Genomic DNA, 15196 nt, shown 5'->3' with positions numbered 1-15196 from the left:
TCATGGTTTTGGGTGTTTTTTTCTTATTGGGTGAAAGGGTCTGCATTGAGGACATTGGGTGGTCAGTTATTGGGTTAAAAGCATATATAATATAGGTGTCATCTCATTATTGGATAGTTTATGCTTAAGACGACCTTGGAAAGAGTTAGAGGCATCCATTTTTCTAACTTGCTAGTTAGAGCTCACGACTCGTGAGACTGTACTACAGATAAGAATTAATAAACATTGAGCCCGAACGTGAAACTGCGACTCCCGTGGATTAATCCTGGCTCTAACAGGAAGAAGATAAAAACCCCACAGACTCCCAGTTTAAAAGCAGAAGAGCAGTCAAACACAAGCGCACCGCGGCGCTCCCGTACCTGGCTGGCGGTGCAGTTGGACAGGCACGTCCTGTTATCCGCGGCCAGGTAGAAGTTGGTGGGGCAGGCACACGAGTGCAGCCTGCCAGGGGCCAGCAGGCACAGGTGGCTGCAGCCACCGTTGTTCAGCGTGCACACGTGTCTGGACACTGTGGACAGAGCAGGGGAGGGAGATCAGAGCCTCTTATCTCGGGGTGTCTGCTTTCTGGAGGAAGAAAACTGAGTTCCATGCACGGTCTTTATAATGCAACGTCTCAAATCAAAAACCCTCTTCCTTTTGCCTTTAAGCTATTCTCTGTTGTATGCAAAAATGAATTATTACCATGGCTGTAAGTTCAGTACTGAAAGAATGAGAGGAAGAAAAAAAACCCTATTTCTCTCTCTCTTTTTTTTTTTTTTTTTTTAATGAGAGAAAAAATTAGCTTATTCAGGTCAATTCCTAAATAGCATTCAGTTACAATTCAAATATTAACACTTTTCAAAAAAACAGGTTAAAATTTTTTATAACACACGGTTCCCCTCTTAAAAAATTGTAACTTGTACTGTAATGCAACTGAACAGTTCTGCGCTTTCAGTCAGCATTTGGGTTAATTTTTGAGCATATAAATTATCTCTCTAATGAACAGGTTTTGTTGGATGCATTTAACACCGGGTGTGCTTAAAACATTAATCACAGATTTGTGCTCAAAAAATGATAATTTGAAAACTTCCACAATCTGAAGCAGGACAGAAACAGGACAATCATTGCAGATAAATGAGCATGCAGCACCTCAGCACGCAGCTGCTCAGTTAAACGCATCAACGTGCTTCTTGGAAAGCGGAGACAGAATAATTACCATCGGGCTGCCTGTAGGAATGATACACCTGGATGTCTGTGATGGTGTGCCACGAGTTAATCAGGGACAGCCTGCCCGAGCCAGAGGTTTTGTGGGCACGGCTGAGGGATTTGGTTTTCCCGTCGGTCCAGTAGATGTAGTCTTCAAACAAGGTCAGCGCGATCACCCCTGGGATGTCTTGATTAGGGACTGCAAGGAGAGGTGCTCAGGTTAATGCTCACCCTTGGGAAACTGCCAGTTAAAATACTCCCCACTGCACGGGCTGACAGAATAACTGCTATGGAATAATTAGAGTAATCACCAGAATAATTATGGTGACAACACCCCAGCGGCAGAGGGTCCTTTTTTACCAGTTACAATGAAGGTGGATGGAGGACAAGCCCTGCTTGCTTAGAATTGGTTGGCCCAGTCAGTGTTAAGGAAATTAAAGGATTTCTGTAAAAAAAAACCCTCTCCAGATTTTAAACTAAAGACACGTTAAACTTTAAAGTAATAAGCAACAAACGTAACTTTCCCTACTTTTTGCATAAGCAATATAAATTGGCTCTTTTACTGGAAGAGAAGTTGTTAGAAAACATCCAGAACACAACATACACATCTCCTGATGCTCGGTGTTTAATACCCTTTCACAAAATTAATAGCATTTTATTTCATCAAAATATACTGACAAGAGAGACAGGAAAAATGACAACAAAAAAACTGGCATTAAAATAAACATTTCAGTAAGAGAGGTTATGGATTATTCCTAACACTACCAACCATACCATATAAAAAATAAACAAAGTGGTGATGATAGCTCATCGTTAACAGTATCACAAAACAATGACCCAACATATGTTGGAAAAGGATGGGCGGACAAAAGGGAGAAAAAGCTTTGGAGCATCCTTTACCTGCTGTACACTCCTTAATCCTGAAGTATTTATTCTTGGTAAACAGTAACTGAACTCCACTTTTTGTTGTTTTTATTTATTCCTCCTTTTAACATCAACAGTAGTAATCATAAATGTCACAGGAGAATACCTGACCACAATAATTAATTTGTAAATGATAATCTTTTGTTGCTGAATCACTCTAATTACTGACAAAGGTGAAGACGGCAGAGCAGCTGACTGTCACGTTTAACCAGCACATCCTTAACACCTTTGCCTCCTTTTCTGTATCTTTTTACCTGGAAAGTGCTGACATAGAGCGGGCAAATCTCAAATTCCTGTTGGAACATTTCATAGCTCACTGAGATCTGATGACTAATACTGAGTATATGGAACAACAGCTTAGAAAATTCAATTTTCTATCCAATAGTCCTGCCAGTACTGAACTCCAGAGCAGGGCATGTTGCCCTCTGGTCAAGGAGACCTTGCTGCTTAGGCCTGAAATTATTTTCCCTTCTTATATGTCTACATGAACGACATCTATCACACTGAAATAACAACGTGGTATTTTTGAAAGAGCTTCATGGCATTTCTGAGAAATCAGCCAAAGTCCAAAGAAATCTCAATTTTGGCACTCATTAGAGGGGCGGCTTTGCCACAGTTCCACACACAGAGCAGTACAAGAAGAGCTCTTGCAATTTCTGTGATTTGTAGAATCCCACTGTGTAAAGTTTCCAATAAGAAATACAAACCAGGCTGACAGGAGAAGCAGGAATGGGACATCAGAAACTGCTGCCCTGAAAGAGGCCTCAAAGCTTTCCATAAAACTAATTATTTTATTCTTGCTTGAGTTCTGACACCACACTGGTTCACATAAATTATGACCCTTGCTTCTACTTTTGGCTTCAAATTAAAGATGTCAAAGGTCCCACTACAGACTCTTTAAAGACAAAAAATATCCCATTTGATGAGCATTTTCTCTTTTTCTGATCAAAGTTCAGGATAAAATCAGAATAAAAGGGCATACAAAAGCCTTAATGTACATAAAGAGATTTACATGGAAAAAAATTATTTTGATTTCATCATCTTTATTATCCCTCACCAACAAAAAATACACCTACTAGTCATCCTTATTTTGGAAATCCAGGAAGCAAACCCTATTTCCTAAGCATAGATACATGAATTAAGGCTCATGCTTTGGTTTTGTGGATGTTTGTGGGTGGCCAGACAATTCATCCTGCCTTCATTGGATTAGACACACATCAGAATCCAGATAGAACTCTATATTCATGAGCTAAAGATTCAGGAGATTACCATACACTGCCTGAATTGTCTCATCACACTGCATCAACAGGGAAGGCAAGTTGAGTGTGTGGCACAAAATATTAAATATTATGCTTAGAACACTGCACATAAGAAAACTGGTTACTGACTCAAGTACAATTTTATTTTATTAAAATAAATAAATAAATAAATCCTGCAAGCACCAGGTTTAAAAGCTTAGTTCTTGCAAACATCTTAAAAATAAGCCCACCTTCTCAGGAACAATGTAAAAAGTACTAGACTCTCTTCTTTTTTATGTTCTTTAAAAGACGAATGACAAAATATCTTTGTTTCGAAAAACTGGGTTTCCTGTTATTACCATTTATAGGTGTAAAGTTGAAACTGTCAGTGACTTACCACTCACACATTCAGGGTGCAATCTGTCCTGTCACTATTTTTGTTTCTGAGCAACTCTGTAACTTTAATGGGCTTCTGCATTAACTTTTCATTAGGTCACGATGAACGCAAACTTGCACCGTTTAAAGCTGTAAAAGCTACATGTATTCTGTTGTGAAATGTAGGGAAAGTTACTAAAAAAAATCATTTAAGAAAGCAATGAATAGCACAAATATATGTAAATGAAAATGCACTTGAAGTAAACCAGAAAATAAGTACACAATCACTGGACAAATATATCTTACAAAAAATTCTACACTGACAATAAAAATATAAAATTCTTATAAAAGAAGAATTAATAACAACTACATAAGAAAAAAATATATAAAATTTCTTCTAAGTTAACCATAAAACTCAATGTATTTTCTTGTAGAAGCTAAACCTTTAAAGCCTGAGAGAGACTTCTGAAAGCAGGCATTGAATGGCAAACAGTTCTGACTTACCATTTAAGGAATAGCTGTATCATGGCTGACTAAAATTTTTCTTTGCCTTTTAGTGTGTTATAAGCAAGGAAACATCAGAACTGTTGACATGTATGAGGTTATAGAATTGAGAGTTCCCATCAACTGTGAATGACTAAACAGAAATGAACAGAAAACTGAGATAATCTTTACACCTGATTATCTGATGGAGCAGTAAAATAGTCTCGAATGCTCTTTATTCTTTCCCTTTGACGACAACAACGTTTCACGCTTTCCAAAATTTCAGGCAGTGAATATTGATTTTTTTATAAAAGTATGGAGTAGTAGAAACACCCACTTCCTTTTTGTCACTCTTTCCTTGAACTCCAAAAAAGCTTTAGCTGATCGATCTCCTCACAAATGGCATGCAGTAGTTTAGTGCTGCAATAATAATTATTAACCCTACAGCAAACTCCGTGGGGTGAATCACAGCTCTGAACAGGAAAGGAACACTCACTGCATGTCTTGCTTTGGCAAGCACTGCAAAACCAGACTGTTTAGTGCAAATTTAAAGTAAAGGCACGTTAGTCATAACAAAATGCCTCTGTTTTCTCTGCATCAGGTATTTGAAAACATTTAATCACATTGCAAACCCATTAGTAAGAAAGGAATATACTCTGTTAGAGCTAAAAAATTTACTTTTGTGATTCTTTTCCCCACCACAGCCTCATCCTCCTCCCAGAGCTGGGCAAGTTCCTTGCCATTCCTCCTCTTCTAACACACCTGTTGCCAACTCTGATTCTCTAGTGGTGTTTCATTTTATCCACAAATCCTGGATTTTCTGACACTGAATGCTAATCCCAAACAGTGCTGGACCAAACTAGGAGATGAGAAAAGGGGCAAGAAAGAGGAGGCATAAAGGAGAAGGAATGCCCAGGCCTTTCAGAAAGCTGCAGAAAATAGGGGAAAAATCCCCAAAGGTAGGGAAGGGAATAAAAGGGAAAAACGAAGAGGCTTGCAATGGATCAGAAGTGATGGGAAATAAAAAATATTAGATACTTGAAGACAAATAAAAATGACAATATATAACATAATAAAGGAAGATAAAGTGCTGCATGAACTTAAGAGAGGAACCACAGGAGGGAACATGATTATGTAGACATATGAGAAACGTGACAGTCTGCCTCTCTCTCTCTCCTGCATTTTGTATGAATTTTGATCCAAGAATATAAATTCATAGTCATGATATTTGTGATACAAATGTTTGCTTTTCTCTGAAAAGTGAACTCTGCTTCCCTTATATTTTCTGAGCACATTTTACTTAAGCACATAAAGGTGTTCATCTGATTTCAAGAATGAAAAGCATTCCATCTAGGACTCCTGAGCTACAAAACCTGCTTATGGAGAAGCCATACAGAAGTGAAGCCCAGCTCCCTTGGCCCTTAATGAAACACAGTTTTTTTCCAAATGTAAAAGCAAATACAGTAACACAAATAATAACAAAAAAGATCTCACTGGCGGGTGGTAAAATTAATGTACCAAGAAAAAGTGTCCTTAAAAGGCCAAGTGTTGACCCCTTCTAAAAGGAAAAAAAACAAAACCAAACCAAGTTTTCAGTGCCCTATCATATCCAGAAGATGGTTGATCACTTCCAAGACAAAAAGAGGTATGCCACTTCCCTTTCCAAAAACAAAGGACTTCAACCTTGCCCTGTCTCCAACCTTGTGCAAAAAAACCAGAAGGGGTGAAAGATTCCTCTTAGGCTCTTCTCAAAAAGTCACCCAGCTAGTGTGCCAGCGCTGGAAAGCAATTGCTAAAGGTAATTAATTGCTGTTAAGAAACAATTTAAATTACTTTCTAGCTCCCCATGGCATTTGAGCAGTTTCTGTTTAAGAATTTTGGCACCCAAACACAGAAAGTTTATTTGGGTGACCAAACCTGGAAAAACAGGCTTTGCTATTTTGAATTCCTCTCTCTGAAACTTGATTTTCTGAACTGCAATAAAACAGAAATAAAAAGCCTACTGACATCTTGCTCTAAATGGAACCAGTGGTAATCTTCTAGGAAGGATTAAGAACCCTCCAAAGACAAATTGCATCAAGGAGGAACAACACTTAATAAGAAAATAGCAATTAAACCTACAAAACCAAATAGACGTGGAGATTGCTGATCTTCTCTTCTGCAGCAATTACTGGCCCCCGCTGCCCTCTTTCCAAGGGAACTCCCTTGTAGCTGTTTCTGTCTCATTTTACATTCAACTTGGAGCCTCTCAGAGACACAGTCAATACTTTTTTATTTCCTACACTACTTACTCCTGATGCTTGCTCCCTTCGATAAAGAATTTGAAGTGCTTAGTCCATAAAATTAATAATGAATAATGACAATAAGATTATCTCTATTAAGCTTGTGACAAAGTATGTAGTTTTGACAGATATAATTAAATTTATGTATATTACATTAAAATACTACATTTTAAAGATAAGATATGTTATTATCATTATTACTTTTATGAAATTGATGCTTTGTTTTAAAACCTAAACCTGTCAAAGTCAATGAACAGAAAAAAAAAAATTAATGGACTACATAGATTAAGTCAGGAATTGAAGCTACTTTTCACATTAAAAAATAAATTACAAATACCATTTTAGAATGCTATTACTCATATTTTTAATAACTTGTCCATGCATAAATATTTCTTTCTGCAGAATTAATATATACACCACACATCCATAATGGGTTAAGTATGGAAAATAAAAGTCCTTGCATTCAGTGGTGGGATATTTTGCCATGTAACTGAAACAATGAAAACTGGGAATATTTCCGCACAACATACTCACACAAAACTTGTTATACATCCCCAAACTGCTTTCACTAAAGAAGCAGGAAATTTAGATTCAAATCTAAACATTTTAAGGCACTAACGTATTTGGGGTATTAAAGCTTGCTATTAGATATAACACCACCATGAGCAGAGATGCATACATTTTTCAAAATCTGCCTATAAAACCAGCTGATCAAAAGTAGGAATGAAATATTTTATTGTCCCACTTTAAAGTGTTTTATTACCTTTTTTAATTCACTGTGAGCAGTTGTTTATACGCCAGTTGCTCAACAGCAGTACAGAGCACTAATTAAATTATTCTCAAATATACACAAAAAGAACAACTCACAGTGTGCTAGTGAGTTTCAAAAGTTTTTAAATTATTTTTCAGATTTACGGAGACCCTTTACCTGCCTGCCAGCCCCTCGCCTTAGACTCCTCTCTTTGGTTTTGATATCCATTCCCAGTGACCCCCAAGCTATTCCTTCTTTTTTATCCTTCCCTCTCCTGCCATCATCCAGCTGTGAGGACATAAACTACAGGGCCACTTTGGTTTATCTCATTTATCTTCTACTGACACCATGGGAGCTGTTCAACACTGCAACTCCCTTGATCAAAATCCCCCCATTTTCCATTGTGTTGACATGAACATGGAGAAAACAGAAAATCTGGGGTTTATGTTCTGTGTTGTGATTGCTCCCTGACAGGAACAGCTGCATGGAAAGCAATGCCCATCTCTTAAAATTTGTGATGGCACAAGTCCAACTCATGGAGAAATTTCAATACAGTCAACTTTTCTCAGAAGTTTATAATCTAATCTAATTCAGGCATATTTCACAAGACCAGTGGAATATACAGAAAATACAGAAACCTTCATAAACTGGGCTCCATAAACTGGAGACTGGGGAACCTTAGAGTAATGTAACCCTGAACTGCCTTTAATATAGGTGAATCTGAGTAGTTTTTTCTTGAATATTATCAGAACAATTATGAAAAGTGAATCCAGAAGTAAATAATGGAGAGGAAGCAATTATCAGTTTGTGCTATCAGATGTGACTACAATGAGTAATCCTATGGACTCCTCAAAAGTTGGGAAAAGCCTGTTGGGAAAAGCCAAATCAGAACTACTTCTCATCTGCTCTGAGAAACAAACCCTCTTTCAGACTTCTCTAATTTTTGAAATGAAAAATCTATGAAAACTACCAGTATGAACCTGGAAAGAATTGGTTTCTATATTTTTTTAGATCACCTCTACATTAGGACAATTTTATAAACAATTGGACATAGTCTCTCTTAAAACTGTGGTGGCAGAGTTCAGGATTAGAAATACTCATTTTCTACCAACAAACCTCTTACAGTGAGCAACTTTTGAAATTACAGGCACTAAAAATTAAAATGTAATCTCCAAACCTCTCGTACTTGTTACTTCAAAACTTGCATATATAATCTCCAGTTCTGAGAACTGCAAGCATTCAGGCAGAAGATGTCTCAAGAGCAGGGTGTTTTTTCAAATTGAGGTACTCCAGGAAAGCTATTCTCTGTTAACTATATTACAGCTAAAAAAGTAATTTAATCATAATAATAATTTAGTTAAAGTGCAACACATTTCCATTGCTTAATTTCCATGCCTCTCTCAGATAAAGTAATGAAGTGCCCAACTTCTTATTTTTACAGTATAAAGCATCAACTTGACACAGTTTGAGGCCTAATGTCAAAGATGTTTCTGTACTTCCTAAACCGGACTGTCAGATTTCCCTTTTTAAATTTCGTTGTACTGAAATGCTCATCTTCAAAGGGAAATGGGGGAATGCAGGCACCTCTGGGATTTAGGAGCCCTGAAGGTTGGGAAAACCTGCATGAAGCAACCAGATACCCAGGGAACTGTAAAGTCTGCATCTCCTCCTGGCGCAGGGAACCGAAAGCAGCTAAGTCTGACAAATTCTTAAATTTTTTATTTATTATTTTTTAAAAAAGCTCACATAAGTAAACCAGCTTAATGCTTAGCCAGATTAGTGCTTCAATACTTGCTTAATCATTTACAGTGTATAACATTTATGAATGCTGCAGTGCTGCATTGGCTAAGCTCTAAAGACAGTTTATGTAACCAAGCATTAAACTTCAAACAGCTCAGCAAGGTCATCGCTGCCCCCAGCACCAAGAAGTGTTCCCAAGTACTCTAAGATTTCTGGCCTAGTTAGCATGTTTTCAAAATTCTTACTAGGACTCTCTCGGCAATTATAAAAGACCATTGCTCTGCTGAAATGCAGAGGAACAAGAGAAAAGCAGCAGATGTTCTCCTCAAAACGCTTTAAGGTTCATAAGAAACAAAAAAATCCCCAAAAAACAAACCCATACTTGTTGAAAAAAATGTTAACACCAAGATCTAAACACATGTAAACATTGCATGTAATCAACACTCCTTGGTTTAACAGACAGTGTGTCAATAATTAGCCTAAGACTGTTGTGTTTATCCTAAATTGTCTGAAGTGGAGCACAGAACCCTGCACACTGTCTGATACCATCCCTTAATGGTATGTAATCCACTAATTCTGACGAGCTAATTATTTGCTGGATCTTTTGAAATCTCTGTGGCATTTTCTGATTTTGTAACAGATAATTTAAGATCCAAAAATCATAGTCTCAGGAAAATAACCTAAGAGCAAGCCAGTCTTACCCTAAGAGGTCACAGAAACAGGTGAGAAATGCTTAGTTTGCCACAAATAGCACTTCACTCACAGCATTCCCATTCAGATTATTTCCCCTCCTCTACGAGAATGTGTTACATGGTCACTGTATCTGCGTCTTTATCCTTCTCCATTTGAAAACATAAAGGAAAAGAGCAAACCCAACCATCTCCCCCTCAGTTAACTCTGACAATACAAAATGTTCAAAGTGACAAAGCAAAACAGAGTATGAAATCCATGTGAAAAACATACCTTCAAGAAACCCAGTTATCACAAGAGACAAAACCTAATCTTTCTCATTTAAGTGCTTATCGGTGTGGATTACAGGTATCAGAAAGCCAAGGGGGATCACAGTTCCAAACACTGAACTTCTCTGACTCTCCCCTATTAAAATAATTATTTTACAGTGGCTAAATTTCATCTTCCAAAAGTTTTGTAGTCTTGTGCTGAATCACAAAGAGATTAAAGTCTTATTTGGTTGGTTGTTCCAGGAGAGCATGGGAACAAAGGGAAAAGACTGATTAAAGGCAAATTGACCATTATGTGTGAACTCTGCAAAACTGTCAGAGCTCCCCTTGGAGCACCCACGGGGTTGTTTCATCTGTTTTAGACACCAAGAATTCTATCACTCTTTTGTTAAATCCACAGAAACTTTTCGACAGCTTCATTTTGATCTGATAATGATGTTTTGAGTGAAACTCCTGACAGCAGAAAGTGAGAAATGGCATTAGGTGTGGGCAGATGGGAGAGGACCCAGAGAAGGGCCACAAAGACAATCCAAGTCTTAGGAAGCTGCCATGGAGCAAAGGCTGAGAGAACTGGGTTTGTTCACTCTTGAGAAAAGAGAAACCTCATCACCACATTCCAGCCTTTAAAGAGGGCTGCAAAGAAAAGAAGACTCCCTTTTTACATAGAAAAAGTGAGGGGTGATGGGAATGGGTTATTCCTGGGAAGATTCCGATTGGAGACAAGAGGAAAACTTTTCACAATGAGAACACTGAGCAACTGGAATAATCTTCCCAGGGAAATGGTGGAATGGACACTCCTAAGACGCAGCTGGATGTGGTTGTGGGTCTTCTTGAACATGCTTTTCCCAGAAAAGGTGGGACTAGGTGATCCATGAGGTCGGACTAGGTGATCCATGAGGTCTCTTCCAACCTTGTCCTCTACGACAATTGGCTAAGGAAAAATCTTGCCTTCACATCATTTAAATACTTCAGGATCTTTCTCTCAAAGCTCACTTCTTATGGCTTGAATATTTATATCCCATCTGGATTTCAAAGAGACATGTCCTCAAAAGCAGCATGACACCAGCTTTACACAAAGTCACTGTTGCTTTTGGAGCTTGCCTCAGATACTTCACTGGTACCAAATTTGGATAAATTTGCTGTGGCTATGTGACAAATTTCCTTCTTCTCCAGGCATCCTCAGAAGAAGACTAACTCTGCGGATACAAAGCAGTTGAAACTGATCTTACCCAATTGTGCAGGAGAACCCCACAGGCTGGAGACCAAGGCAATGGACACTGAAGGTGGTCTGACTGGAATTTTGCAGCTACCTCCTGAGTTTGGTGACAAGAGGACATTTTTGGGAAAATAAATATTCTGAAACTCTCAGGCTAAAAGGGAAGACTGTGAAAGGTTTGACCACCGCAGTCAGTTTAGGGCTAAGAGAGACACATGGGCTATTATTTACTTCTTTCCTTTTGTCTTGGGGTGTGTACCCAAAAAAAAAAAAGTATTCGACTTCATCTGCTGAAAACTGTTGGGGAGATGTTTTTTCCTTATCTCTTGTGACTCCAGGGGGGAGGGGGGCAGATGCCTTCTGATAATGGCCCAGCCATTAAATCCAGGTGGGGCAGTGTTTCTTATCTCTTCCACCACCCCTCCATCCTCCAGGGGGACATCTCTTGATAATGGGCCATTAGGGCCCACCAGTGACATGACACATCCCATCATCCCATTGGGAGATGCTCCACACAGTGGGGAGGAGCCAGCTGTTCCCAGCTGGATAAAAACTGGGACTGAAGGACACAAGGTGTTCAGTTTTCCCACTGGATGCCTGGAGGAAGACCGGACCCATCTCGCCACCACTGAACTTTCTGCAGGATCATCTCTACTCCACAGAACCACATCTGCTACTCCAGGAGGATTTATTTGGACTGCTTCCAACACCCTGACCAACAAGGTGCCAGGTCATATCCCTGACTCTGTTTTCCAGGATTTTTTTTTTTAATTTAATATTCCTATTAAAGAACTGTTACTCCTATTCCCGTATTTTTGCCTTGAAGCCCCTAATTGCAAAATTATAATAATTTGGAGGGAAGGGGGTTTACGTTCTCCATTCCAAGGGCAGCTCTAGCTTTCCTTGGCAGACAGCTTTCTTTCAAAACCGAGACACTTCTGTAAGATCCAGAAAGAAGAGTAAGAGGATAATTTTATGAGAAGGAAAATAGCAGGATAGCAGCACAGGGAATGATATCAACAGGAGCAGGGAGCTTTGCTTCCTCTGTCAGAACAGACTGTCAGCAGGAATCCAGCTCGGGGCTGTGTCTGAGTGTGCTATGGTGAGCAGGTTGTGACTGACCGGTGTTTGTCCCAAAAAAACCATGGACATTATGCTGAGATTAATGGGAATGTTTACAGCTCTCACAGCTACTGCTAGGGTGTCTCCAGTACACCGTCTCAAACAACTGCCACTGAATTATTCATGAGGTATTTATAACCTACAATTCATGAAAATAAGGGCAAGAAAACTTGTTGTTTTTCTTTTACTTTTTTTTTTTTTTTTTTTTTTTTTTTTTTTTTTTTTTTTAAATTTCATGGTGAAGCTTTGGTCTGAAAATAAAGTAGTTTTTTCATCAGTCGTGGTTTGGAGAAGACCTGGAGGCACCCAGTATGAGATAAAAGCCTAAAAAAGCCCAAATCCATGAAGTTTTACCAGTGTTGCAGCAATGATGAAGTTTGGGTAAAGCTTGACAAAGGAGCTCAGGTAACAATTTCATCTCAAATAAAACCCCAACAAAAACTTAAAAGAGCGATACTATTTCATAAATTTGAATTTAAATGAAAGTTCTTTAATTATACAATATGAAAACTATTCATAATAGTGTAGAATATATTTTTTTTCTGAATACTTTATAGATAAATGACAGAAGCTTTTTAATTACCTGTCAGGTGAGAAGCAAAACACAGTGATAAAGATTAGTTCATTACATAAGTGTTTCAAAAGTTATTATTTCACCCATCCACCAGGAAAGCCCCGAATTACACTTGAAATCCTGGTCTCATGCTGAGCAGACTAATGGCTTTTCCAGGCTTTTTGAGGTAGAAGAAAAGGCTGATTTTAGCCCATTTCTGACACATGGCACAGAGGATCTATCTTTTCTACTTTTAACAGCAAGTTTCACTCACTTTGTAACTTAATCAAGAACATGTCTATACGTGCCAGAGTATAAAATTGACAGGGCTGCCTCAGATTGCTGTTACTAGAGCTTCTTTTTCCATTTGACATTTTTCCCACCAACACATAGTACTGCACGTTTAAAAGCTATTCGTATCCACAACAGAGAACAAAAAAGAAAAGGAGATTTTAAAATATTGATAAAAGGAAAAGATTCATCTTTGAAAAGGTTGGAAAAAGGCTTTAAATAGCAATTTTTACATAACTATAGATAACATGTAAAGCATTAAAAAAAACCCCAAAACAAAATAAAACAACTGAGGTGTTGACCAACCTTTATGTCTGTGAGAGCCATCCATGTCAGAAAACTCAATGTGATTTTCATCAGCCCAGTACAGTCTGTGGTTGACGTAGTCTATGGTGAGAGCCATAGGTCGGGATATCTGTGTCTCTATCACCACGGTTTGCCTGGATCCATCCATCCCGACACGGCCGATGTGAGGGGACTCACAGCAATCGATCCAGTACAGGTACCTGTGAAACAAAACACAGCAGCTGAAAAACATCCATAATTCACCACAGAAGCTGCACCTGCCCCATCCCTGGAAGTGTCCAAGGCCAGGTTGGGTGGGGTTGGAGCTACCTGGGATAGTGAATGGCACCTCTGCCCATCTTGGGGGGGTCTTAAACTGGATCATCTTTAGGTGTCTTCTAAATCAAACCATTCTATGACTCAATACTTAATTTAGTTAGCTGATCTCAAGAATAAATCAGTAATTACTCTAAAATATTTCCACCTTCCAGATAAATCTTTGCATTTTTCTAGACCTGTCTGTAAATAGGTGTGCTGAATGTAAAGGGTGTGAATAGGAATCCTCATGCTGGGTGTGGCTTTTTAAAATTGATTATGGATTAGTAATATGTGCTTTTAAGTGTTTTTTTTTCTTGATACCTTAGAATTTGAAGCACCACCCAAACTGGATTTTGTGATACTCACATCCTGCATAAATGGCATCACTGCTAAATTTATCAGAAATATGGTATTACATCTACTTTTATTTTTTTTACAAGCATTACAAAACTTTTTTGCTGTTAACAGCCACATAATGCAAATTGAATTCCTTCAAGAAGTACTAGTCCCAAAACATTAAAACAGTTTCTCGCACAGAGGGTTTAAAAATGGGTGAAACACTGATAAAGACTGTCAGAAAGCAATTTTCCCCTCAACGTGCTATTTAACCACAACGCGGAGCATGTTTGCCATAAAGAAAGAAAAATCCCATTATTTAGTACAGGGATGCATGTGGCTGCTGTTGAGTGCCATTACTCAGAACATCAGGACAGATTTTCCATCTGGGAAGCTGATTCTGCCCTACAGGCTTTGGACAGGCTCTCCAAAATCCAGATGCAGCCCATATTCTTAGTAACCACCTGGAAGAGAATTTGTGTGCATGAGGACATGGCGGCCCCAAGAACAGTCACAGGTATCCTACAACACACAGGTGCAGTATGCTGGCACCAAACCTGCTCCACACAAGCAACACAGAGAGGGAAATTTCTCCATTTTCTCCAACCAAAAATGTTTTCTCTGGAAACTGCACGGCATCAGCAGGATAATTCACTGAGCACTTCTCATTTGCGTAAAAAACAACAAAACCAACCCACGATACAAGTAACACCATTTCAAATCATAACTCTGAATTTGAGTTTTTATTTCCAGTAAAATTCTGTATTAAAATAAATGAACAAAGGTTTATGTTTATCAATAAAAATGTAAAAATAGCTTTGGAAACCTGTCTATACACACCCAGTAAGCTGTTTATGTCTATTTATCTAAGCCTTCCTGAAAGACTGGGACTCTTTGTACTGACTTTGTAGAGTGATTTTTGCATACTCAGGGATGCCCAGGCAACCACAGAGAGATACCATGTATTCATATCTTGAAGACATTAAACAAAGGTCTGCATCCTCCCTCCCAAATTTTACAGGGAAGAAAGGGTACAGCTTCAGGATAATGAAATTCTATTTCTAAGAAATAGTAGAAAATAGCTTTTATCTAGAAGCTAGAAAATGAAATAGATTATATTTTTATGCTAGGAAAGACA

The 15196-nt window shown here is 38.4% G+C and overlaps 1 protein-coding gene across 1 annotated transcript in view; it reads right to left on the bottom strand.

Annotated features, from left to right (window-relative positions):
- LRP1B (LDL receptor related protein 1B) overlaps nt 1–15196 on the bottom strand; it is a 498089-nt gene that overhangs the window by 80283 nt on the left and 402610 nt on the right. The window contains exons 60-62 of the mRNA XM_058421333.1: nt 13426–13625; nt 1196–1384; nt 360–508 (exon numbers count right to left, since the gene is read on the bottom strand). Coding sequence (XP_058277316.1) covers nt 360–508; nt 1196–1384; nt 13426–13625 — 538 coding nt within the window. The remainder of the gene's footprint in view (nt 1–359; nt 509–1195; nt 1385–13425; nt 13626–15196) is intronic.

The sequence above is a fragment of the Hirundo rustica genome, chromosome 7 (genome assembly GCF_015227805.2).
Source record: "Hirundo rustica isolate bHirRus1 chromosome 7, bHirRus1.pri.v3, whole genome shotgun sequence".
Taxonomy (NCBI): Eukaryota; Metazoa; Chordata; class Aves; order Passeriformes; family Hirundinidae; genus Hirundo; species Hirundo rustica.
Note: the sequence above shows the minus strand (reverse complement) of the source record. Positions and strands in the feature narration are given on the sequence as shown.